General features: G+C 45.1%; 1 protein-coding gene across 4 annotated transcripts in view; it reads right to left on the bottom strand.

Annotated features, from left to right (window-relative positions):
* LMF1 (lipase maturation factor 1) overlaps positions 1-25,222 on the bottom strand; it is a 716,474-nt gene that overhangs the window by 595,159 nt on the left and 96,093 nt on the right. For all 4 annotated transcript variants that reach the window (XM_068244158.1, XM_068244160.1, XM_068244159.1 and 1 more), the window contains exon 3: positions 23,754-23,764. In XM_068244158.1, coding sequence (XP_068100259.1) covers positions 23,754-23,764 — 11 coding nt within the window. The remainder of the gene's footprint in view (positions 1-23,753; positions 23,765-25,222) is intronic.

Below are 25,222 nucleotides of genomic sequence, written 5' to 3'. Positions count from 1 at the left end.
AATGAAGAGATAAGATAACTCTCTCACTGTGTGGAGGCAAGTTTTCTCTTGCCTTATTATCTCCAGCATGATCTTAGTGACTTGAGGCCTACATGCCTTATCACCATGGTGATAACTCTAGAAACGTTATTAAAGACAGGAGATAAGCTTAGTGAATTGAGACCATTCTCTGTAACTATGGCAATAGGACAAGAAGTGAGGGGAATCTTCTATACAAGGACACCAGCGGCAACTGAAAAATGCCACATGCCAAAAATCGGTTTTAATAATCTGTTAATTAAAACCGGTTATAAAGTCTTGCTCCGCTGGTACCTTACAACATTGCAGAGCACAGGAGTCAAACTCAAGGCCCACGGGCCGAATCCGGCCTGACACACCATTTTATGTACCCCTTAAGAGTTTCAAATGTCCTGGACTGTGAGCAGTAAAATAAAGGAGGAAAGTGAGAGCACCAACCTATGCTACAGTGGTTTGCAAAAGTATTCGGCCCCCTTGAAGTTTTCCACATTTTGTCATGTAACTGCCACAAACATGAATCCATTTTATTGGAATTCCACGTGAAAGAGCACTACAAAGTGGTGTACACGTGAGAAGTGGAACAAAAATCATACATGATTCCAAATATTTTTTTTTTAAATAACTGCAAAGTGGAGTGTGCGTAATTATTCAGCCTCCTGAGTCAATACTTTGTAGAACCACCTTTTGCTGCAATTACAGCTGCCAGTCTTTTAGGGTATGTCTCTACCAGCTTTGCACATCTAGAGACTGAAATCCTTGCCCATTCTTCTTTGCAAAACAGCTCCAGCTCAGTCAGATTAGATGGACAGCGTTTGTGAACAGCAGTTTTCAGATCTTGCCACAGATTCTCGATTGGATTTAGATCTGGACTTTGACTGGGCCCATTCTAACCCATGGATATGTTTTGTTTTAAACCATTCCATTGGTGCCCTGGCTTTATGTTTAGGGTTGTTGTCCTGCTGGAAGGTGAACCTCCGCCCCAGTCTCAAGTCTTTTGCAGACTCCAAGAGGTTTTCTTCCAAGATTGTCCTGTATTTGGCTCCATCCATCTTCCCATTAACTCTGACCAGCTTCCCTGTCCCTGCTGAAGAGAAGCACCCCCATAGCATGATGCTGCCACCACCACATTTGACAGTGGGAATGGTGTGTTCAGAGTGATGTGCAGTGTTAGTTTTCAGCCACACATAGCGTTTTGCATTTTGGCCAAAAAGTTCCATCTGACCAGAGCACCTTCTTGCACATGTTTGCTGTGTCTCCCACATGGCTTGTGGCAAACTGCAAACGGGACTTCTTATGCTTTTCTGTTAACAATGGCTTTCTTCTTGCCACTCTTCCATAAAGGCCAACTTTGTGCAGTGCACGACTAATAGTTGTCCTATGGACAGATTCCCCCACCTGAGCTGTAGTCCCCCACCTGAGTCACCATGGGCCTCTTGACTGCATTTCTGATCAGCGCTCTCCTTGTTCGGCCTGTGAGTTTAGGTAGACGGCCTTGTCTTGGTAGGTTTACAGTTGTGCCATACTCCTTCCATTTCTAAATGATCGCTTGAACAGTGCTCCGTGGGATGTTCAAGGCTTTGGAAATCTTTTTGTAGCCTAATCCTGCTTTAAATTTCTCAATAACGTTATCCCTGACCTGTCTGGTGTGTTCTTTGGACTTCATGGTGTTGTTGCTCCCAATATTCTCTTAGAAAACCTCTGAGGCTATCGCAGAGTTGCTGTATCTGCACTGACATTAGATTACACACAGGCGCACTCTATTTAGTCATTAGCACTCATCAGGCAATGTCTATGGGCAACTGACGGCACTCAGACCAAAGGGGGCTGAATAATTACTTACACCCCACTTTGCAGTTATTTATTTGTAAAAAAATGTTTGGAATTATGTATGATTCATCAGGCAATGTCTATGGGCAACTGACGGCACTCAGACCAAAGGGGGCTGAATAATTACTTACACCCCACTTTGCAGTTATTTATTTGTAAAAAAATGTTTGGAATTATGTATGATTTTCGTTCCACTTCTCACTTTGTATTGGTCTTTCACGTGGAATTCCAATAAAATTGATTCAGGTTTGTGGCAGTTATATGACAAAATGTGGAAAACTTCAAGGGGGCCGAATACTTTTGCAAACCACTGTATATACTTGAGCTTGTACTAGCAGCATCTGACATTTTCATGGAGACGGCGGGCCGAAGCAGATGTACGTGTGCGCACATCTGTTTTTTACTTTTGCCCATGCGCCCTCCCCATTTAATGGTGTGATTGGTAGTATAGGGAAAGGGGACCGTTCTACAGTTGGCATACATTAGCCGCACTCATTGAAGAGCACAACGTCCTTCCTCTTTTCATCCTTATCGCAAGAAAGTTGTTTAATTTTAAAAAGTTCTTCCAAAAAGACAGACACAGTCATGCCAGGATTGCAGGGAGCCTCAAGGTTAATGACTTACCTGATTGGTCATAATTCATTCATTCAGGTGAGCCCTCCTCCCCCCATCGGAAATGCTGCCTTGGCAGGTTTCTTTTTTTTTTTTTTTTAAACTTCTGCCGAGGCTTAGGCTACCCTCCACCTACGTTGCTGCGGCCCACCTCCAGCTCGGCATCCAAGGCCTAATTAGTTGCTGGTGAGATGGTGGTGGAACACGACAATGCAGACAGAGTTTTCCAAAGAGCTTTGGCAGACCTCAGAAACATGGCCGTGACTGTACTGTCAAAGAGTGTCACCTGTGAATGAAATACAGCCAATCAGATAAGCATTGGATTGAGCAATTGTTATTCAGTAGGTGCTATTGAAAATAAAGAAAACCTGTCTGATTTTACTACCCGCTGTAAGTCGCAACAACATAGGAAAAAAGTAATTTATAGTGCATTTTACTCTTGAAAAAAATGCAGATTTTATAGGCATGCATACACTTGTATTTTTAAATTCACAATTGCAAGTACAGTTATCTTTTAAGCACTAGTTTGCTTGTAGGGAACTTGAAGCGAGAGGGATATGGAGGCTGCCATACTTATTTGCTTTTAACCCTTTCCACTCGGAGTTCTTTCCTAAAGAAAGTCGTTTCTGCTCTGAGTTTTTTTTTTTAAGGAAATGCGCTCTCCCTCTTACTCTCTCCCATTTTGACATGGAACATAACACCGTAACATGGTATATCTTATTTTACCTGAAACAAGCAAGCAGCTAATCCAGTCTGACTTCAGTCAGAGCATCTGATCTGCATGCTTGTTCAGGTACTGGCTAATTTGAGGCAAAGCATCAGCATTATGCCAGGCAACTGGTGTTATTTAAAAGGAAATGGATATGGCAGTCTCTATATCCCTCTCGCTTCAGTTGTTCTTTAAACGCACTGCAAGCTATGAGCTTTGCATAGTAAACTCTGGTTCCTGTACATCCCTGCAGCCTGCACACCATCGCTGATCGAATGACAGTAACAAGACCCAGCGTGGCACCTCAGCCAGAACTAGAACTAGAAAAGTTTGAGCAGGATAAATTGTTCACAGCTCTCACCAGAGAAGCACTGTTGCTAGTTAAAATGTTTTGCATATTCTCCTCCGCTCTCTTATTAACGATACAGGGAAAGAGGAAGTGACCTTGCTGACCGGCACACCCGCTGCATTGACCCCTTGGCTCATTCTACTTTTGTCATGGTACTTGTTAAAGCCCCCCCCCCCCCCGCCGTCGCCATGGTGACCCAACTTCCTCCTCGCAGATGGCTCTAATCCATGCAGGTGCCACGGGGCCAGGCTGAAAGGGAAAGCTGTGGTGAAACGGCCTTGCCGGGGCTAATGGAGCTGCGCTGGACAGGAACGTGCTTCCCTTCAGCGGAAATTGGGCCTAGCAATACGAGGCCGTTTAGAGCCTTGATAGATTGGGAATTATTTAGCATATACTTTGCTCTGGGGCAGTGCACATTATGCATGTATCCGTGCTCCCAAGTTCCTGCTCTTGAAATGCAGAGCAGCTTTCTGAAGTTAGAAGTTAACCTAGAGGCGGACAAGCCGCTGAGGCACTGCGCCAGGTTGTCGGTGGGGAGCTCCGCGGCAGCGACAATCCGGTTAAATGAGCCAAAAAACTGAAAGCCGATTTAAAGCAAAACGTAACCTAAATTTTCCTCCCTCTATCTCATGTTCTGCCCATGTAAATGGCTTTATTGTACTAATACATATTGCCATCTAACCTTGCTGGCCACACCAGGAGGGCGTAGCGGCTCTGTTTTATGGGTGCTGCCATCTTTCTTTCTGTAGATGCTGAAAATCCACATTCCCTGCATGCAACACGGTATTTCGGACTATAGTCCATTGAGGTATTAGGACAAAACAGATGTGCCAAAGATGATTAAAAGCACAAAAAAAAACCAAACAGATTAAAAATATGGGGGGGGGGGCAGTTAGGGGGGATAATGAGATAGTCGATATTTGGAATACTAATAGCAATAGTAAGAGAAGAAATAAATAATTATTATGCCTTTACTATTGCATGATTATATGCGGTTTTATGGGGATATCAATATTTAAAATCTGACAGAAACCCTACTCCACTGTCCAGGTGAACTACTCGAACAATACATCATATATATGTATTGTGGCATCTTATTTTATTTTTGGAATCAAACTCTTAGCTCATTGTCTTAAACCTCCTAGTTACTCCTGTTAACTGCCTGAGGAAGCCGGTAAAATACTTGCGAAATGCGTTGCATTCTTTTTGTTGAGTATACAATAAAATTTTGACTGGATTAGACAATTCGAGTCATCAATGGGGAGGCATTGTCCACCACTACCATTACAGCAGTTTTGTTCCTTACAGGTGTTCAATAAGGTAGCTGTAAACACAGCAACTGTCCTGAGCCACCACAGGAGAATTTGATGATTTTGATGGAATGTGGCTGAAATTTCCTGTTTCTTCTGTCAATGACTGATGGTGTTTTTGCTAGGAAGACACTCGGCAGAAACACTTGCGTTGCGGAAAACGCATGAAAATGGACCAAATGCTGCAGAGGTGGAATACGATAAATTTTTAAGGTGTGTAAATTTGCATAATCATGAATCAACTCTGAATCCTTTGCATTTTATGCGAAAAGCAAACCTGGATTTAGCACAGCTTTTTCACCAACTAGGCAGAGACTTTTTGGCCCTCTGAAGAAATTCTTAGTGATTCTGGATCTTCCTAACGAAGCAGGTTGTTTTGGCGCATGGTTCTCCGCGCCAGGTGCTGAAACCAGGCACCTCATAGCAGGAATGTATTGCTGCACGGGGCATGTAAGGGTAATTCAGGACTCCGGTGGTTTCTGGACCCTGAATTACATCTCCCTCTAAGTTGTGACAACGCTGAGGAGGAATAATATTTAGCGCCTCTGGGGAGTTTTGTGGCAGCAGGGAGAGCTGTCATTCAGCTCTCCCAGCGCCCAAGTCACCGGCGACACATACATACGTGCTCCTTCCTAACTCAGCTAGGTACTCTGTGGAGGCTCATATCCCCTAGCGTGATTTTGCGACACAATTTTGTCTTGCGATATCACGCAACATCGTTTAAGAAAAGTAAAAAAAATAAAATCAATGTTTTACGATGCACTCCACCCATGGCGATAATTCCTTTTTGAACGACTGCTACATCCAAATAAATCATGGAGGATCGTTCCCATCCGCATCGACTTTTGCAGATTATTTTCCAATGCCACAAACGACACAGATTCGGCCAGTAATCTGCCGGTCGGTACTTAGCTTAACAATCTTTGTTTAGAGATAATTTGAATCTTACAGTAAAGCGATTGGGGAACGTGTAGAGGAGGGATTATGGGAAACAGCTTTATAAGTGGGTTTTCCCTCCCATGTATCTCGGGGCCAGGAGAGAGGCTCTGTCAGAGGGTCCATGCTTGCACTGTTCCACATTACATCAGAATCCTGCAGGAGACAACCGCAATGTGGTTAGATCACCTTATCCCAATCAGGAGGGGCAGGGGAAATAGCCACAAGCGGGGTCCGTCTTGCGGAAATTAGTGGCTTGGTGTTTCCATCCTATGGGCCCGCTCCCCCCTCCTTCAGCCTCCTTTAAACTGTGCACATGCCTCTAATCACTGGTTATAAATTACTGCAATCTTATTTTACGAAGAGCCTGACCAGGTCAGCAGACACGCTAATGAGAGGCGTATAAATCTGCAGTGTAATGTGCCGGCAGCCTGGATGAGGTCTGCATGAGGCAATGGGGTGAGACACAACACTTGTCCACCCGACACACACCCAGGACAAGCAGGCCCACTCCCCCAAAGACTCCTATGCGACACGCAGAGCTGGATTAGGGGGGCTTCTGGCACAGACGCAGAAAATCATTACCGGCTTAATCTTAACGAAGGTAAAAACTGCAGCAGAATTTCGAAGGCAGATCAGCTAAATAAAAAATATAGTGGGATTATTTACTATGCTCCCTTTCTAAATTGGTTTTATGTTTCAGCCATTAGCATGTGCTTTCTGCAGCGTTCCCATTCAAGCTGGACTCAGAATTACTTTCTAATGGCGGAATGTTAAAGAAGATCTCCAGCGTAAGGGAACTTGCTTTTACAAAAAGGACTCGCTGAAATCACATAAAGCACTCCATGTGCTTGGCTATGTCATTGCTGAGTGGCTGAGCTATTGCCGAGTGACCACACCAGATCTAAGTACCCAGAGTCCCCATAGTCGCAAATTAGCATTGTGGTCTATGGGGGAGGTGAACGACTACATGCGTCCGTGCACCAAAACTCGGTTTCAATCCTCATACATAGTAGAATTCATAGTGGATTCTGTGGTGGTGAGCTGACCAGGTCCTGCTTCAGCAAAACATCCCCACACCATGACACTTCCACCTTCATGCTTCACAGTTGGTATGAAGTTATGTGCTTGGAATGCAGTAGTTGGTTTACGCCAAACATCCTCTGTTCTGCTGTTCAAATGATTTTAGACTAATCTGCCCAAAGAACATGCCAGTAATTTCAGAAGTCCTGGTCTTGTCTATGTTCTCTCTGGTAAACTTCAGTCCATCCCAGATGTTTGAGAAAGAGAAGAGAAAGTTAACCATTTGCCCCTTTGCACACTCACATGCAAAATGTCCATACATACCCATTCACCAAAAATAATCATGCAGGGACCACTGCTATCCCTACAGTTAAGTTAAAAGCCGGGTCTTGGTTACAAAACAATGCATTTTCTTAAGTAGTCACCTACACGGCTGCGCAGGAGTACCCAGGTATTCGTAGGTGTCCTAACTCTGGCCCTGTAAAATGCATAATGCAGACATGCAAATATTAATTGCATCAAACCTATCTAAGAATTAGGAGCACATGTCCTGACATCCTCTCCTAGGACAGATGGTGCATCATACCAATCGCACAAAGGAGCTAACAAAATATATCCATGCGCACCATGCACATACACCAGCATAAGCTATGTGCATGTCGACAATAGATACAAACAGGGGAAGGAGGGAGCACACGGGAATAAACCCTGGCCACAAGGGTCAAATACAAGAAAACAACACATAAATCCAGGCACATCGCCTCTAGTTAGGACAAGGGGGTGTGGCCAGCAAAATGGCAGAGACAGTTATCCCTTTGCACAAACACTGTCCCAGATGTTTCTCTTTGAGAGCAAAGTTTTCCTCTTTGCACACCTCTCGTGCAAACTGAAGTTGTGCAGTTCTGCTGTTAGCCATAGACCCTGCACAAGCATGCAGATTAGATGTATCTGCCAAAATTAGTTTTGTTTCAGGTGTGTGATCCAGATACTACAGCAGCCAAAGAGATCAACAGGAGTGCCAGGCAACTGGTATTGTTTAAAGGGAAATAAAAATGGCAGCCTCCATATTCCTTGCACTTCATGTTCCCTTTAATTGGTCAAGAACGTGTCGGCATTTGTGATCTATGCCTCAGGGTTATCATTCCTTATAAATATTGTAATATATTGTATTCTGCATAATTTAGGGAAGTACTTCATCTCACCAGGTGTCCACCCCCAAGGCCAGTAACTACTTGTACTCCAATTCCCTTTAAAAGACAGATTTCTAGATGCATCAGTCCATACTTAAAGAGAAACTCAGACCAAGAATTGCACTTTATCCCAATCAGTAGCTGATACCCCCTTTTACATGAGAAATCTATTCCTATTCACAAACAGACCATCAGGGGGCGCTGTATGACTGATATTGTGGTGAAATCCCTCCCACAAGAAACTGAGTACCGTGGTACTCCTGGCAGTTTCCTGTCTGTGAACCTTGTTGCATTGTGGGAAATAGCTGTTTACAGCTGTTTCCAACTGCCAAAACAGCAAGCAGCAGCTACATCACCTGCCAACAGTAAAAATGTCACCAGGTGATAAATGGCAGAATGTAAATCAGGGATTTAAAAGATTTTACAATGGGCAAACACTGACTAAATCATTTATACATAATGATTGTAAAAATGAAGCATTTTTTTATTACATTATTTTCACTGGAGTTCCCCTTTAAGCCATTTAAAATCTGAGTTTATTACAAATTTCCAGTAATTACTGGCTAATGAGATATCACCAACATAGTTACATAGTTAGTCGAAAAAAAGACATCCGTCCATCAAGTCCAAGTAGAATTTAAATCCTATGGGTAGGAACACACTAGGCAGAAATGCAGCAGAAAACGCACATAATGCAAGTCAATGAGCCGCATGGTTAAAAGCATATGTTTGCGTTCTGCAGTGTGCGTTTTTTAAAATGCAGGGCTTGCTGCATATTTTTCCAAAACGCATCCGAAACGCACATAATGAATGTCAATGGTAACGCAGGGCTATGGCATTTTAGTGCGTTTTTTATGCTTTAAAAAAAACAACAACAAAAAAACAAGTATGATGATGTATTTCTGCATCCTGTTGACTTCCTAGCGATTAGCATAAAACCCATATAAAAACGCATACAAAACGCATATGTGATTTATATCTGCGAACCGCAAATGCATTAAAACGCAAGAAAAACGTATGTGCGGAACAAAAATGAAAACTCACTGAAAACGCATGCAAAACGCACTGAAAACAAACGCATATGCAGCAAACCGTTAACTTTCACACACTGCCTAGTGTGTTGCTGCCCGATGTTGGATAATGACACCCTCTCAAATGGCCATTTCCAGATAAAATTACTTTCAAACAGCAAGTGACAACTCCCCAGAAATAGCGTTGGAATAAAGTGTCTTCTAATTGTGGGGTAGAGACCTGATATATTCCCTCATGATTCTACTCTTGACATGGAGAAATTGCCATAGCAGGCAGTAGCAGTAGACAGAGTAGACACAGTGTACAAAGGACACACCATGGACTGACACATTCAACTGCAGCTGGGATCCGGTGTGCATGGCACTGTTCACCAGATTTGCTTCGGCCCCATACACCACCTCCCCCTGTGATGCCCTGGCGGCAACCCAGCAGTAGAGTATTGTACCATCTTAGCCATCAGTTAAAGCAAGACGTTTTGTATCAGGATGAGACCATTTATTGCCTAACTTAAGAGAAAAAGAGTAGGCCATCAGCTAATAAGCCTTCTTCAGACTCAGCGAATGGCTCCATCCTCACCCTCCAATAGTTTTCTCTCCATCTTTATATTGAAATAGGCCTCCGTCAGCTGAAATTACACATGAAATCACAGTGTGCACCTGGAGAACCTGTTTACCGGTCTATCTGAAGGAGTTTTTTGATTATCTAAATACCTTGGAGGCCAGAGAAGGAAAGGGGAGGTTGAGCAATGCCTCAAAAGTGCAGCTGGCTTCTGTAATTGGTAGTCCACCATACTATGTGAGCTGTGATCCTCAAAGGGTGACCGTTTTGCCCAGGGCTGTGGAGTTGGTACAAAAATCACCCAACTCCAACTCCTCAGTTTATGAAACCACCGACTGACCCCAACTCCGATTCTAGGTACCCAAAATGGCTCCGACTCCCAACTTCACAGCCCTGGTTTTGCCTTGGTGGAGTGATTGATAAGTTAAATGAACCACTACAGGCACTTTGTGTAATCGCAAAGTGCCCACGCTTTTCTAAATCGCGGAAGTACTCAGGTATTCGTAGGTGTCCTAACTCTGATTTCCCAGAGGGATCGCAATTTTGCTACTGTAGCCAATAATGCGATTGTTCCAGTATCAAACCCAAAATGCTGTAAGCAGCGTTTTGAGATTGCGCTACGATCGCAATGCTGCTAGCAGGATTACGCCCACAGGTATCCACTGGCACACAGCTTTGCAGATTGCTGGCACCAAAGGAAAAAGGCGAGGACTCGGCCGTACAGGCGCAGTGGTTTTCCGACTTTAAAGTCGCAAATTCCGGAACTGACCCGGAGGCGGGGACCGGAGCATCAGTGAGTGGCTGCACGGGCATAGGACGAGGGGCCGTTAGAAGCCCCAGGTAAGTACAACTCTTTTTCCCCCTACGGTAGTCCTTTAAGAAAGAGCCACTTGCTCTGCTAACAAGAGCACAGCCAAGAAGTAAAAAGAATATGGACTGTTCTACATCTTTTTGATTGTATCAGTCTATGTGTATGACCCTTGTGGGGTCTGTGTAAAGTGCTTCAATCCAGTAGTGTAAGAAGCCTTTTTATATGCATACATCATTAAGCATTGTGAAAATAGCGCTGTAGGATCATATGATCATGGTGACAAAGGGGTTTATTCAGCACAACCCAACAGCTTCCTTGTTTTTCTTGCTTCTGCTATAGTAATTTATCAGTGCGTCCCCATTGCTCAACAATGAAAGGATGCTTTGCTATAAGGAATGCAGCCAAACAAAAGTAAGATGTCTGGTTTCACAAGTCTAGCTTCATTACATTAGGAATTAAACAGAAGTGACAGGATCACTTTAACACTAGAAAGGCCAGAACGTCCCGGCACACTGTGAAAGTCAATGTTGTCCTCTTGTATAATGCGCTCCGGGGTATTGAGGGGCTTCCCAAGAGCCCAGAAATGAGTTGGAGGATGACTGCTGCAGAGAGTTTGGTCTCATTTTGTGACTTGGCAGGTTCACTTTATGCTAGAGTAAAAGTAAAATGTCCCAGATATGACAACTGCTTCTACATTAGTGTCACTGTTATACCACACAAGAGCGGGGCTGGAAGATGAATGAGAGCTGGCTCCATACAGACAGTTTACATTGTAAGAGACACGGAGGACCTCCGCATGAAGCTGCCAGCTTCTTGTAATGGAACAGAGAACTGGTCTGGAACAGTTTAGGGGGAACATGGAGGGGGGGAGACTTTTTTTTTTCCTGCTACAACTGGGGAAATCTCCAAACTCACTTACTTTCAGCTAATTGCTTCCTTCAGGCGGACTGCTTCAGTGCACTAATGGGTTTTAATAAAAACTTCCAATTGGACCAGTAAACCCCTCATTAAGCTGTTTGGAGAGCATGAATTTAAGAGCGGGGAGGGCAGGAGGTCGCTGGGAATATGTAAGTCACCTCTCCTGGTAAGTGGTGCAGCCCTGATTGAAAATGCTGGGGAACAAGTGCCCGGCTCCACTACATGGGTCATTTCAAAGCATCACACCGCTCAAAACTGGTGTCTGAGCGTTTGGACATATTTTGGAGTTGGACCGGATTTTTTTTACCTGGACATCTCAGGGATCATGCACCAGATACCCAACAAAAATTCTTCCCCAACATTCTTACTAAATCTATTCAGAAGCTCCAAGCAATAACCTCAGATGAAAGACTTTGGCCATGGACCCGATTTCCCAATCTTCCTGAAGGCTCTTCTGGGAGGAGGTGTGGCATTCACACCACTCAGGCTCTCCCCATTGCTCATTTGGAGGGAAAGTATGTCTGCTGCAATCAAGGCTGGATTTATACTTTTACCGCCCTAGGCCAAGAATGTTAAGGCTCCATTTCCATATACAGCAGTGCACCTCACATTTTATGTGTAGCCTACTTTTCCATGAATATTATCCATGTATGCAGCCCATCTCTTTTATGCACATCTCCCTTGAGCTCTAGCTTCCCTTTTCATGTTCTATTCCCCATTTGCAGATTTTTCTTTCATACGTAGCAACCACATTTCCTATCTAGGTGCCCCCTCGGGCTATAGAGCCACCCAAGGCCTGAGCCTTTAAGGCCTTTCCAGAATTCCAGCCCTGGCTGCAGTCGCTAATAAACCATTCCTGTGACTCTCTAGGAGGGAGTGTGGCTAAACGACAGGATGATGCAGGTAGGCGGCACTACCTGATTGAGGAGCATTGGCCTGTTACTCACCTTCACTTCCACTGATTTCTATGGGATGCGGGTGTGGCCCAGGAGAAAAAGTGGTGTCCAGGCTGCCTAAAGCCAGTGTAGTGAGGGGAGTAGCACTATGTCCTACACAGGGAAAGGGCCCAGAAAACTGGGTTGAAAGGGCCCAGAAGGCTGGATTGATGTCGCCTGACAGGACTGTACATCAAGAAATTGTCAATCTACCCTACACCATACCATTTTAATGTAAATTGATCAGAAAAATCCAACACTACCAAATTTTTTTATCTAATAAAAACTGGAAATTTGATCAGATTTCTTTAAAGTATGAAAAAAAAAAAACTTTAAATTTTTCTGTACAACCAATCGGTTTTATCGAATTGCTTGAAAATTGGATCATTTTATTGTATGGTGTGTGGCCCCCTTTAGCCTTCAGGCCAACGATGGGTTCTGCTGCAGTGCGAGAAGGGGGGCAGAGGGCTGACAAAAAGGAGCGGACGTGATGTCATGTGGTGGGCGGGGCGAGCGACGAGCACAAAACTATCGGCCATCACTCGGCCATGTTCATCAGTCTGGTGGTTCGCTGGCAGGGTAGCAGTTGGGGGCTGCTGTGCAAACACTGAATTATTGGCAGCCTCAGCCGACTTTAATCTAGCGTGTGTAAGTGCCTTTAGGTGGAGCGTGCAGGAACAAAAAAGGTGGGAAGATGTAGTTACAATAACCATACACAAGTCAATACTTCTGGAAGATATGCCAGTAATCTACTGACCCCAACATAACAAACCAACGTATTTCCAACTGATGTCAGACAGATTAGAAATCAAAAGCATGTGGCATGCCAGATCTCTTGCCAATGCATTGGAGCTGCTGTGCACACACTAGATTCTTGTCTGTGGTGGTCTTCAGCAGCCAAGTTTAATCTAGTGTATGTACAAAGCTTTAATCTGTGTCCCACCTCCCCACAGTGTTGAACAGCATGCTGCTGATGATGGTGATGAGCTAACCGGTAGCAGTCACAGTCCAGCCTACATCAACAGACAAGATTTTCCACAGAAAAAAGCTCCCAGATACAGAATCTTGGGGATATGCCGGTGCCAAGCCTCGACCGCATTGCTTGGCGATTTACGTACAACCAATATGAAGAAAGAGGTGGCATACCAACGGCTGCAAAAAGTTGCTTGTATTTATACTTTATGTTGTGGTCCCGTGGGTCCTTCAACAGGTGCACTTTTTGCAGCCAGTGGTGTGTCGCCTTTCTTCATATTGGTTTCACCAACAGAGCCTGCTAATAACCTCTCCATCCCAGCTATTGGAAGATGATTCATGTGATGCCAATTTTCCCAAATTAGGCAAATGTGGTTGCTATTTGTATACAATATGGAATTATAATAATTATGGAAATGCATCTGATGCGGTTTTGGATTAGTCCAATTCCGCGCTGTATGCGAACTACGAAAAAATTTGCATCAGCTCAAAAAATTACTCTCACACTGATTATTTTCCTTCTTAAAGCGGAATGAAACCCAGCATTTCTTCTTTGCTCTAAAAAAATATTTACAGCATATTATATTCAAACAATCCGAAACAGTCTGTATGCATGTTGGATTATTATGGCTCTGTACAATTTAACAAGCTGACACATCATTGCATTCCAGCGGTTCTGGAGGTGTGTTTAGCTTCTAAGGGTACAATGGTTAATTTGCATATATTCAGCAGTGGTGCTCTGGGAGACATCTCGAGCTCACTCCAACCTGAATTATCGCAAATTCTTTCTGTTTTAGGAAAGCAAATTTTTGTTTTTTTTATATACAACCAGCGGGGTTTTTTTTTTTACAAAAAAAGCATTCAAAGGGTTACACACAGGGCTGGAAAGTTCATTACAGAAAAATGTGGATGCGCATCTGAAGTTGTAGATAATGTTATCTTGTGTTTACTTAAATGTATCAAGTGAGGAATGTGACATTCTCTGACTGTGGAGAAGCTGCTGGACACAGACAGACACTGAAAGCATTTCTGCCTTCAATACATAATGAATAAAACCAGTTACTAATAAAATGCAAAGTCAGCTCACAAAGCAAAAAACTGTACTTTTGGGAACCTATAATTTCTAAATGAATACTAATACTTGTGCACAAATGCAAATATGATAACCATATGGCATATAAAAAGTAGGAAAACATGTTTTTATTGAATATTATATCAGGGTTTTATACCGCTTTAAGGTGTGAGTTTTACCTGCCTGCGCCCTCTTGTTACCCCAAGTTAACATATGAGCATCCTGCTGATTTAGGGTTAGTTCACACGGACAATTGCAAGTCATTTAACGCCGGCCACTGCGTTCGTTGTTTAATCGCTGCCCATTCAAATGAATGGCTAGCAATGTAGCATCGTTTCCGCAAATGCTGCGCTTCTATCACTATTTTTCCCATAGTTTGAGCCAACACTGCAAACAACATGCTGCTTCCAGGGTAGCTTACCGCCACACCACTGTGTCCCCATATGGGTATGAAAATAGCCATTCGCTGCTGGAAGCTGTCAAATGGTTTCCTAAACGCTTGCAGAAAAGCATTTGTCTGAGGCGCTGCAGGGCACCCGTGTGAACCGGCCCTTAAATGACAACTGAAGTGAGAGGGATATGGAGGCTGCCATTTATATTCCCTTTTAAACAATACCAATTGGCTATCCTGCTGATCCTCTGCCTCTAATACCTTTAGCCTTAGACCCTGAACAAGCATGCAGCAGATTAGGTGTTTCTGACATTATTGTCAGATCTCACAAGATTAGCTGCATGCTTGTTTCTATTGTTATTCAGACACTACTGCAGCCAAATAAATCAGCAGGGCTGCCAGGAAACTGGTATTGGTAAGGAAATACATATGGCAGCCTTCATATCCCTCTCTCCAGTTGTCCTTTGAAGAATCCTCTTCACTTTCCAGGAACCAGCACTGTCAGCTGCGGAAGATCAGATATGTAAATATTTACCTTCCCTGGTGCAGCCTGGGTACACTAGAGGCTTTGCGATAGACTCCAGCAGAAATAGCTGAGCCCGATCAGGTCTGCTCCAGTAGCATGCGCAGCAGAGCAGACCCAATCGGGCTCAGCTATTTCCACCAGAGGCCATCGGAAAGCCGCTACTGCGCTGGAGCCAGGGAAGGTAAATATTACAGGCGCTACTATGATTTTATGGTGAAATCTATTGAAAATCTGTTTGCCATGCATCCGTGAGGAATCGATCCCTCTCCGATCAGACTCAGATCAGAGAGGGATCGATCTGTTTGCCATGCATCCGTGAGGAATCGATCCCTCTCCGATCAGACTCAGATCAGAGACAGATCGATCTGTTTGCCATGCATCCGTGAGGAATCGATCCCGCTCCGATCAGACTCAGATCAGAGAGGGATCAATCTGTTTGCCACAATGGGCAAAAAAAACTATACATTTATGACCACCTTTGATCTATCAGATGGTCTATATTTAGATCCGTGCCTGATAATGGGACTGTAAGAAAAAGATGGCGACTTCATTGTTTCTTGGCACACAAGCTAAACACGAGACAGGAAAAGAGCGATATTCAAATGGAGTTAATAAAAAACAAAAAAGAAATGAGATTTCAAAAGAGCATCTTCCTGCGGGGGACAGGAAGAGACGGGGAGCACAAAGCTAACTTTCTGCATTTGTTAAGGCATTGTTCTTTGAAGTCTCCAGCGAGAGTCTTGAGGCTGGCGGAATCCTTCCTCCCGATAGGAGAAAGCATGAGAAGAGTTGTTGTTCCAGCGAAATTATAACGCAAACTATATTGTGGTTTTCCTGTATCTGCTAAGCCAGGACACATTTACATCTCCTTTATCTGGGCGCTCAGGAACATCACATTCAGGGACAAGAATAACAGGGGTCCCACTGGCTACAAAGAACATGCATAGGAAACAAGCGGGGGTCACAGGCTGTGCTGAGGGGCAGCCAGTGCCTAGGATTTGTTTAGGAACAGGAAATGGATGCAGGTGACCAAGGACACTGACCAAAAGGAAGACATGGTAGTTAGCAGTAGTTTAAGTAGATTTGACCCTGGTCTCCAAAAGTGACTGGACAGTAAGCTAACATCAGCGTGAACTGCTGCCTTCCTGGCAAACTAGTCCCAGAGCACCACTGTGGGCCCGTCCATAGACTGGCACTCTTCACACATGGCGTGCACAGGGATGGCTGAAGACCGCCAGCATGTCAGGGCATTTCTATTGTACCCTGCAGAGGGCTGATGGGCAGTCACAAGAAAAGAGGAGAGGCAGGAACATCACCAGAGATGGGTAGTGAGATGGTAATAACTGCAGTAAGAATTTAAAAAGTGTACCAGAGATGTCAGCTATGAAAGATTTTTTACTTACCCGGGGCTTCCTCCAGCCCCGTAAGCACGGATGCGTCCCTCGCTATCCTCCGTTTAGCGGCAATCAGCCCCAGTCTTTGTCTCAGTGATGTCAGCAGGGGGCTTTCTGCGCATGCGCGGACCTCCTGTGCACACGCAGAAGACCCCAGCTGGCGTCACTGAGTCAGACTGGACCCGATTGAGCCAGATACCGGGGCTGATTGCGGACGAACGGAGGACAACGGGAGGATGGCGAGGGACGCATGCTTATGGGGCTGGGGGAAGCCTCAGGTAAGGAAAACATCTTTAATAGCTGACATCTCTGGTTTTCTAACTCGAGTAAAGAAAAAAAACAAAAAAACAAAACAAAAAACAAATATATATCTAAGTAGATGAAACCCTTTGGATCCTGTAGAGCAGGGGTGTTTAAACTTTTTAGGCTAAGGGCCTTGAGAGTGCTAGGGTGCTGAACAAGCAAAATTAAATGCCTGTGACATTTTGTCAAATACATTTCCACGGGAAATAACCTGTATACTATATGTCGTTAGCACAATGGCAGCTGCTAATCAGTGGCTGTTACGGCTGCTGGCACAGTGGTGGCTGCTAATCAGTGGCTGTTACTGCTGCTGGAACAGTGGTGGCTGCTAATCAGTGGCTGTTACGGCTGCTGGCACAGTGGTGGCTGCTAATCAGTGGCTGTTACTGCTGCTGGAACAGTGGCGGCTGCTAATCAGTGGCTGTTACTGCTGCTGGCATAGTGGCGGCTGCTAATCAGTGGCTGTTACTGCTGCTGGCATAGTGGTGGCTGCTAATCAGTGGCTGTTACTGCTGCTGGCATAGTGGCGGTTGCTAATCAGTGGCTGTTACTGCTGCTGGAAAAGTGGCGGCTGCTAATCAGTGGCTGTCACTGCTGCTGGCATAGTGGTGGCTGCTAATCAGTGGCTGTTACTGCTGCTGGAAAAGTGGCGGCTGCTAATCAGTGGCTGTGACTGCTGCTGGCACAGTGGTAGCTGCTAATCAGTGGCTGTTACTGCTGCTGGCACAGTGGCGGCTGCTAATCAGTGGCTGTTACTGCTGCTGGAAAAGTGGCGGCTGCTAATCAGTGGCTGTCACTGCTACTGGAACAGTGGCGGATGCTAATCAGTGGCTGTTACTGCTGCTGGCATAGGGGCAGCTGCTAATCAGTGGCTGTTACTGCTGCTGGAACAGTGGCGGCTGCTAATCAGTGGCTGTTACTGCTGCTGGCATAGTGGTGGCTGCTAATCAGTGGCTGTTACTGCTGCTGGCATAGTGGCGGTTGCTAATCAGTGGCTGTTACTGCTGCTGGAACAGTGGCGGCTGCTAATCAGTGGCTGTTACTGCTGCTGGCATAGTGGTGGCTGCTAATCAGTGGCTGTTACTGCTGCTGGCATAGTGGTGGCTGCTAATCAGTGGCTGTTACTGCTGCTGGAACAGTGGCGGCTGATAATCAGTGGCTGTTACTGCTGCTGGCAGAGTGGTGGCTGCTAATCAGTGGCTGTTACTGCTGCTGGCATAGTGGCAGGCTGCTAATCAGTGGCTGTTACTGCTGCTGGCATAGTGGCAGCTGCTATTCAGTGGCTGTTACTCTGCTAATCAGTGGCTGTTACTGCTGCTGGAACAGTGGCAGCTGCTTATCAGTGGCCGTTACTGCTGCTGGCATAGTGGTGGCTGCTAATCAGTGGCTGTTATTGATGCTGGCATAGTGGCGGCTGCTAATCAGTGGCTGTTACTGCTGCTGGCATAGTGGTGGCTGCTAATCAGTGGCTGTTATTGATGCTGGCATAGTGGCGGCTGCTAATCAGTGGCTGTTACTGCTGCTGGCCCCTGTATGCGGCACTACAGCTACGGCCTGCCGGCCGCATAGGATTAACAACAGAGATAATTGCAGGCCACCAGAAATGTCGCGGCAGGCTGCATTTGGCCCTCGGGCCAGACTCTGGGCATGCCTGCTGTAGAGGCTTCCTGTCTCCACCTCACCCCTGCGACTCTGGAAGATCTGCTCCTTACTCCTAGGGTGCTACAACCGCACAAGCAAAGCCACACCTACTCAGTAGTACGGAGCTGCTTATGCACACGTATAGCTCTGGCCTGCTGCGCAGGCGTGGCCGTACTTGTGCAGGCTCCAGTATGGCCACACTCGTGCGTGAGGAGGAGCGTGCTCCAGTCCAGATCTGAAATCAGACAAGCTCTTGTCTGATTTTTGGGGAGGTTCTACAAGAGGCAACTGCGGTCCAGAGGATGGCGTGGGAAAGCTTCTACAAGATCCAGAGGCTTCCATTTCTTCGGTAAATATCAGTTTATTGACCAAATATTTGCCTTGGGTACAATTTAACCGGGCCAATCTTATGCACTTTAATTGGCCCAGTTCCAAGCTGCATGCAATTTGCATGCAAGCCAGAATCATCTTATTTAGCATCTCATTGGTTCCCTGAAAGGGCCTCTTTCTGCACGCAAATTCACATGCTTGGTTCACAGTGGGCGTTGCTTGCCATGTAAAGGCAGGAATGCAACGTAACACAATCAGCGTGTTGCGTCGCATACACAGAAGCATACAGTCAATGAACAGTATTCTTCACTGTAGCTGTTAACCACGTTGTGCATGCAGTGCGTTACCATGCCACATGCCATAATATCGGAACGCACCCGCTGCACTGTGAACGTTGCATAGGTGTTGCATTGCAGTGCGGAAAGCCGGGTTACAAAGGGGCATTACGCCGCACTACACCACTGTAAACGTAGCCTAAATCTCCTTTTCCCCCAATAATCTTCTGTGACCAATTCAGGTGTCAGTCTGCCTACAGTTTTTGCAAATGCAGCAGGAGGCCATATGCTGCAATCCAGTGGAAGGATACACAGTAGCAAGCAACCAAATAAATCCAGCACAGTTGGTTGCTAAACTGGCAGCATTCAGAGACAGGCAGCTATTGCTATATTGAATACTGTCTCTTTCCATCTTTAAAAAGTTAGCCAATAAATGATATCATTCTAATTGAAAACTTCCGGCCTTAGCTGGAGGCTGACACGGTACAGTACTCTGCTACTGCTGTCTGTGTGGCTTTGTGACGGTCTGTTCGGTGGATTTACATACAGCCCTGTAACATACAGGCACTACATAAAGCATAATGATGATATATCTGCGGTGGGCGGGATGAAAGCTGAGCTCAGTGTTACAGTTACTGACTAGGAAAGTTTAACCTAATGAACGTCCTCTTATAACGCTGCATTGTTGTTGGCGCTGCAATGAAAAACAAAAGACTTCTGCTTCTTGTTTACCCATTTACTGAAACTCTACTCGTTTTTAGGGCAGAAAAAAAGCACCTACATGTTGCAAGACTAGCAATGTATAACTTGTTTTGTATTTGTAATACAACAGCTTGTGCGCAATGTCAATGACTTCACTAACTAATAAGCTCACAGTGTTTTATAAAGGATCTCTTAAAGCAAGCCTTCAGGCCTGGAACCCACTAGAAAGCGCAAAACGCTATTGCAATCGCTAGCGATTTGTGATATCGTTCATATTCTTTTAACTTGAATTGTCCTGTTAGGCCATATTCACAATGGTTATGTGTTCCCTGTGACTGCAGGAACGCAAGGCAACGGATCAGGACAGAAGCGCCACACTTTATGCTTGCATTGCTTTGGCTAAAGTAAAGCATACAGTCAATTAAATGTTTCACTTTTCTATTAACATGCGTGTTTACCAGTAACACACAGCTTGCAGGGCATTAGTATATTGCAACCTATTATGTCGCAATGCTCCCGCTGCACTGTGAATGTCACACAAGTGCTGCATTGAAGTGCGGTAAGCCGTGTTACACCGCACCGGCAACGCACCACTGTGAACAAAGCTTAACAGATGACATGGTATGAACTGTGATACCCTCATACAGTATGTCTGGTCTTAAAGAGAAACGGTGACCAAGAATTGACCTTTATCCCAATTAGTAGCCAATATCCCCTTTCCCATGAGAAATCTTTTTCTTGTTACAAACGGATCATCAGGGGGCTCTGTATGGCTAATATTGTGGTTCAAACCCCTCCCACATGGGGATGTCAGAACCATGGTCCTGACAGTTTCCTGTCTGTAAGCCTCATTGCATTGTGGGAAAGAACAGCTGTTTACAGCTGGGTCCAACTGCCAAAAAAGCAAGCAGCATCTCCTTCCACTGACATCAACTGCCAGCAGTAAAAATGTCACCATATGGTAAATGTCAAAATGTAAATCAGTGAGAGGAAAGATTTTACAATGGGAAAACACTCACTAAATCATTTATACATAATTATTGTAAAAACGAAACACTTTTTTATTACATCATTTTCACTGGAGTTCCTCTAAGTCCACATTCATACAGGGTTCACACTCACAATTCCTGTGCAAAGTTGTGGAAACGTGTTTGCCGCAGATGTAATTCAATGACATCATGTAATATTTCTAACTGTGAGTGAATTTGTGAGTGTTCTCAGTTTAGTACCATCTAAATCCTAGTTGTAGTGTAATGCTATTCTAAGAAAATTGTACTAAGTAGAAAATTGTACCTGAACCCACCACTAAATAAAGTTACAGGCACCCTTAAAGCTCTGATAGTCTGACAAGAGTGAGAAGCCGACCCCTTAAATGACACACCTAGAGCCAATATTTACCTGACTCCTATTATCTGTCTCTTCCATGACCGCATGGGTTGTCTATTGAATATTCTACCCAATGACCTCACTAGTAATTCCACTAAGTCATTTCTGCTTGTGTCCTTGAATCTTGCTCAAAAATGATACACTTAAGGTGGGTACACACATCAGATAGAAGTCTTTGGAAAATGAAAGATCACAGACCACTTTTACCCCCTTCCATGTAGTACGAGAGCCATACCTACAGTCTATTCTATGGAGCTGAGCTCCCCATCAGATAAAATTTTTTGCAATATGCTGCACACACAGATGCTGTACACATTCAACAGATCAGTATCTGCAAAAGATCAGTTCCTGCAAAAGATCTGTTCCTGCAAAAGATCAGTTCCTGCAAAAGATCAGTTCCTGCAAAATGCATTCATAGTCTATGAGATCTGCAGATCTCATACACACCTTATTTAGCGGACAATCATCTGCAGATCAGATCCACCAGGATGGATCTTCAATTGTCTGATCTGCAGATGAATGCCTGTTAAACAAGGTGTGTATAAGATCTGCAGATATCATAGACTATGAATGCAATTTGCTGGAACTGATCTTTTGCGGATACTGATCTTTTGCATGTGTACAGCATCTTTGTGTGCAGCATCTTGCAAAGATTTTTATCTGATGCGGAGTTCAGCTCAATAGAATAGACTGTATAAAGTATGCTCATTTACTACATGGAAGGGGTAAAATTGGTCTGTGATCTTTCATTTTCTAAAGACTTTGATGTGTGTACCCACCTTAAAGGTGGCCATACACTGGCCCGATTTGCGGCAGTTTCGACAGCAGATTCGATCACTGGGATCGAATCTGCTGCCAATCGTTCGCGCAACACGCACCCGCCGATCCGATTTCCTCCCGAAATCGGATCGGTCCGTCGATCGCGCCGTGCGGGAAATTACCCTCGATCGCCCGCGGGTAGGGAGCGCGTCGCTAGCGGCGGCCGATCCGATCAGGTATACATTACCTGAGGCTGGCTCCCGGGCATCCCGTCCGTCACTGCTCCCGTCATGGCACCTCCGGCATCCTCGTATAACTTCCGCTGTCATGCCAGTGACAGCGGAAGTACAACTAGAGGGCGCTCTATTTGAACTTCCGCTGTCACTGGTGTGATAGCTTAAGTTCTATGCGGATGCCGGAGCCGGAGGTGCCACATGACGGGGACATCACGCCCGGGAGCCAGCCTCAGGTAATGTATACCGGCGGGGGGAGCCGCGGCAGCACCACCACAACAGATTGTGATCGGTTTCAGGCTGAAATCGATTCACAATCTGTTTGCAGGAAAGGCAGCCATACGATCCCTCTCTGATCAGATTCGATCAGATAGGGATCTGTCAGCTGGTCGATCTGATGGCACATCGACCAGTGTATGGCTGCCTTTAGTACAGGAGTCTGCTCTTAGTCCCCACAGTGGAAGATTGGATCAGATTGGTGAATGCTATCCTAGCATTCAATGAGGCATATCAGTCAAAAAGGTGTACAGCACGGGGTTGATAGAATATGGTCTGAGTGGAAACACTCACCTCATACAAAGTTGTAGCTATTTATACCTGTCTTTAGGAAACATCAGGGAATCCCAAAAAACCCAGATTCACTCACCTGGGGCCTCCTCCAGCCCCTGGAAGCCTATGCGTCCCTCGCCGCTGCTCCGGTCTCAGCGGTTCTCCCATGGTTCCTTCCCAGCTGCACAGAAGTACTGCGCCTGCGCAGAACGCTCCATGCGACAGGAGCATGAGCGGTGAGGCCGCACGCATGTGCAGTGGCTGCTGACCTTGCCAGGTTGGCGGCTGTTGAGGAGGAAACCACGGGACCCCTGCTGAGGCCGAAACTGCAGCAAGGGACCCATAGGCTTCCAGGGGCCGGAGGAAGCCCCAGGTGAGTAAATCTGGGCTTTTTGGGATTCGCTGATGTTTCCTTTAAGAGTAATACTAGCACTGCAATCAGTGGCTGGATAGTGTACTGGTTAAAGGCACTGTCTTTGACATGGGAGACCAGGGTTCGAATCCTGGCTAGGGTCAGTACCTATTCAGTAAGGAGTTCAAGGCAAGACTCCCTAACAATGCAGGGTGGCCTCTTGAGCTGCCCTGTAGTGGCTGCAGCTCTTGAGCGCTTTGACAAATGCTATACAAATGTTCAGATTATTCGGATTATTATCGTATGGAAATCTTATGTCCGTTTGGAGACAGATTTGTTAAGTTGGGGCTAGTCTTAAGAATTGACTTGGCTAATTCTTCTTCTTTCTGTGTTTTCGTTTATTTTGTTAACATGTCAGGTTTGCTATGCTTATTTCTATTACACCTGCACTTTTACCATGCGACTGACTGTAATTCTAGCCTGCGTGAATGTTGCGCAGTATTGTGATAAACTGTCATCTGCTCTTTTTTACATGTAGCATCTCATCATAGACTCACAGCATATGGACGGTCTGGGTCAGGTACACTTACCATCTGTACAGAGACAAGGAACTACAGGCACACATTCTAAGGTGACTTACCGAAAGAATACCTGCAACAAAAAAGGGTAAACAATTCTGTTATACATAACAGGAAATGTACTGTAAAAGCATCAAACACAATGTCAACCCTGTCTTATTGTAAAGCACGTACTGTCTATATTTCTTACAGCCTTACCAGCCAAATACACCCAATCTATACATACAGGAGAGGGAGGCAATGGTTGCCATGGGCAACACTGACAGCATTCCATCCAGGGCCGGATTTTCCATAAGGCACTGTAGGCACATGCCTACAGATGCATTATGTGGGAGAGGTGGCCCCTCCTCCTCGGATCACTGACCTTAGGAGCTTACAGTCCAATTCCTCCCTCATATTACTGACCTCAGCCACTTACACACTAATCCTTGTCTCATGTCACTAAGCATGATATGAAACAGTGATTAGCATGTAGGATTCTAATGCCTGGTACACACGATGAGATTATCTGGCAGATTTACTGCCAGATTTATTATTTCCAACTTGTCCAATCTGATTTCTGATCAATTTCCTGATTCACTTTCCTTTCACTTCTATGGAAAATTGATTGCAAAATCAATCGGAAATCAGATTGGACATGTTGGAAGTAATAGATCTGCCAGTAAATCTGCCATAAAATCTCATCCTGTGTACCAGGCATAAGGACAGTTAGTGACATAAGGCAGGGATTAGAGTTCAGAATATTTTTACTTGGGGGGTGGGGGCTGTGTTCAGGGGCGGAGTTTACGGCGCCGGGACGCCTATTCCTACAGGCCTCTGAGTTGTAAATCCGTCCTCGATTCCATTATTATACACAGGGATTGATAAATACAGTGAAAGCTTCAATACCTTCTTGTAATGCTGAATACACATGGTCAATGATATGTTAACTATTCCAATGTGTTTGGACATTTCTTGTACCATTGTGTGCAGCTTGGCCTGTCGAATATGACAGATTAATTTGACACACCCGATGTTAAGCTGCATGCAATGTGCTTATAAGCCAGAATTGTTTTTGCATCTTGTTGACCACCTGTAACTCTAATTTATTGTATGCTGTCATTTATGACATCTTGGCAATGGCGTAGCTAAGGAGCTGTGGGCCCCGATCCAAGCACTCTATACATAACAATTGATACGGCGCACCAAAACCTGTCAATGGCAACCACAGTGTCAGAGGTGCAAGAAGGGGATGGGGAGCAGTTTGTTAATGATTACCACTATTCAAAGTATCTATAGAAGTGATCATTATGAGCACAGGACCAATAGAGAGCTAATACTGCAATAGAGGCAGGGCCCCTCCGGGCACGATGCCTTCGCAACCTCTGCAACCCCTATTGCTACGCCCCTGCATCTTGGGGAATAAAGAAGGGCATGGCCATATTGTAGTAGATATTTCACAGAGTTGCATCACAATGTATAATGTAATTTGCATCAGGACAACCTGTTCTCTCCCAGCACTGCTTGTCGCATGACTGCAGAACCATAATAG

This window comes from Hyperolius riggenbachi, chromosome 7 (genome assembly GCF_040937935.1).
Source record: "Hyperolius riggenbachi isolate aHypRig1 chromosome 7, aHypRig1.pri, whole genome shotgun sequence".
In the NCBI taxonomy this organism is placed as follows: Eukaryota; Metazoa; Chordata; class Amphibia; order Anura; family Hyperoliidae; genus Hyperolius; species Hyperolius riggenbachi.
This window is presented reverse-complemented; position numbering and strand designations above follow the sequence as displayed.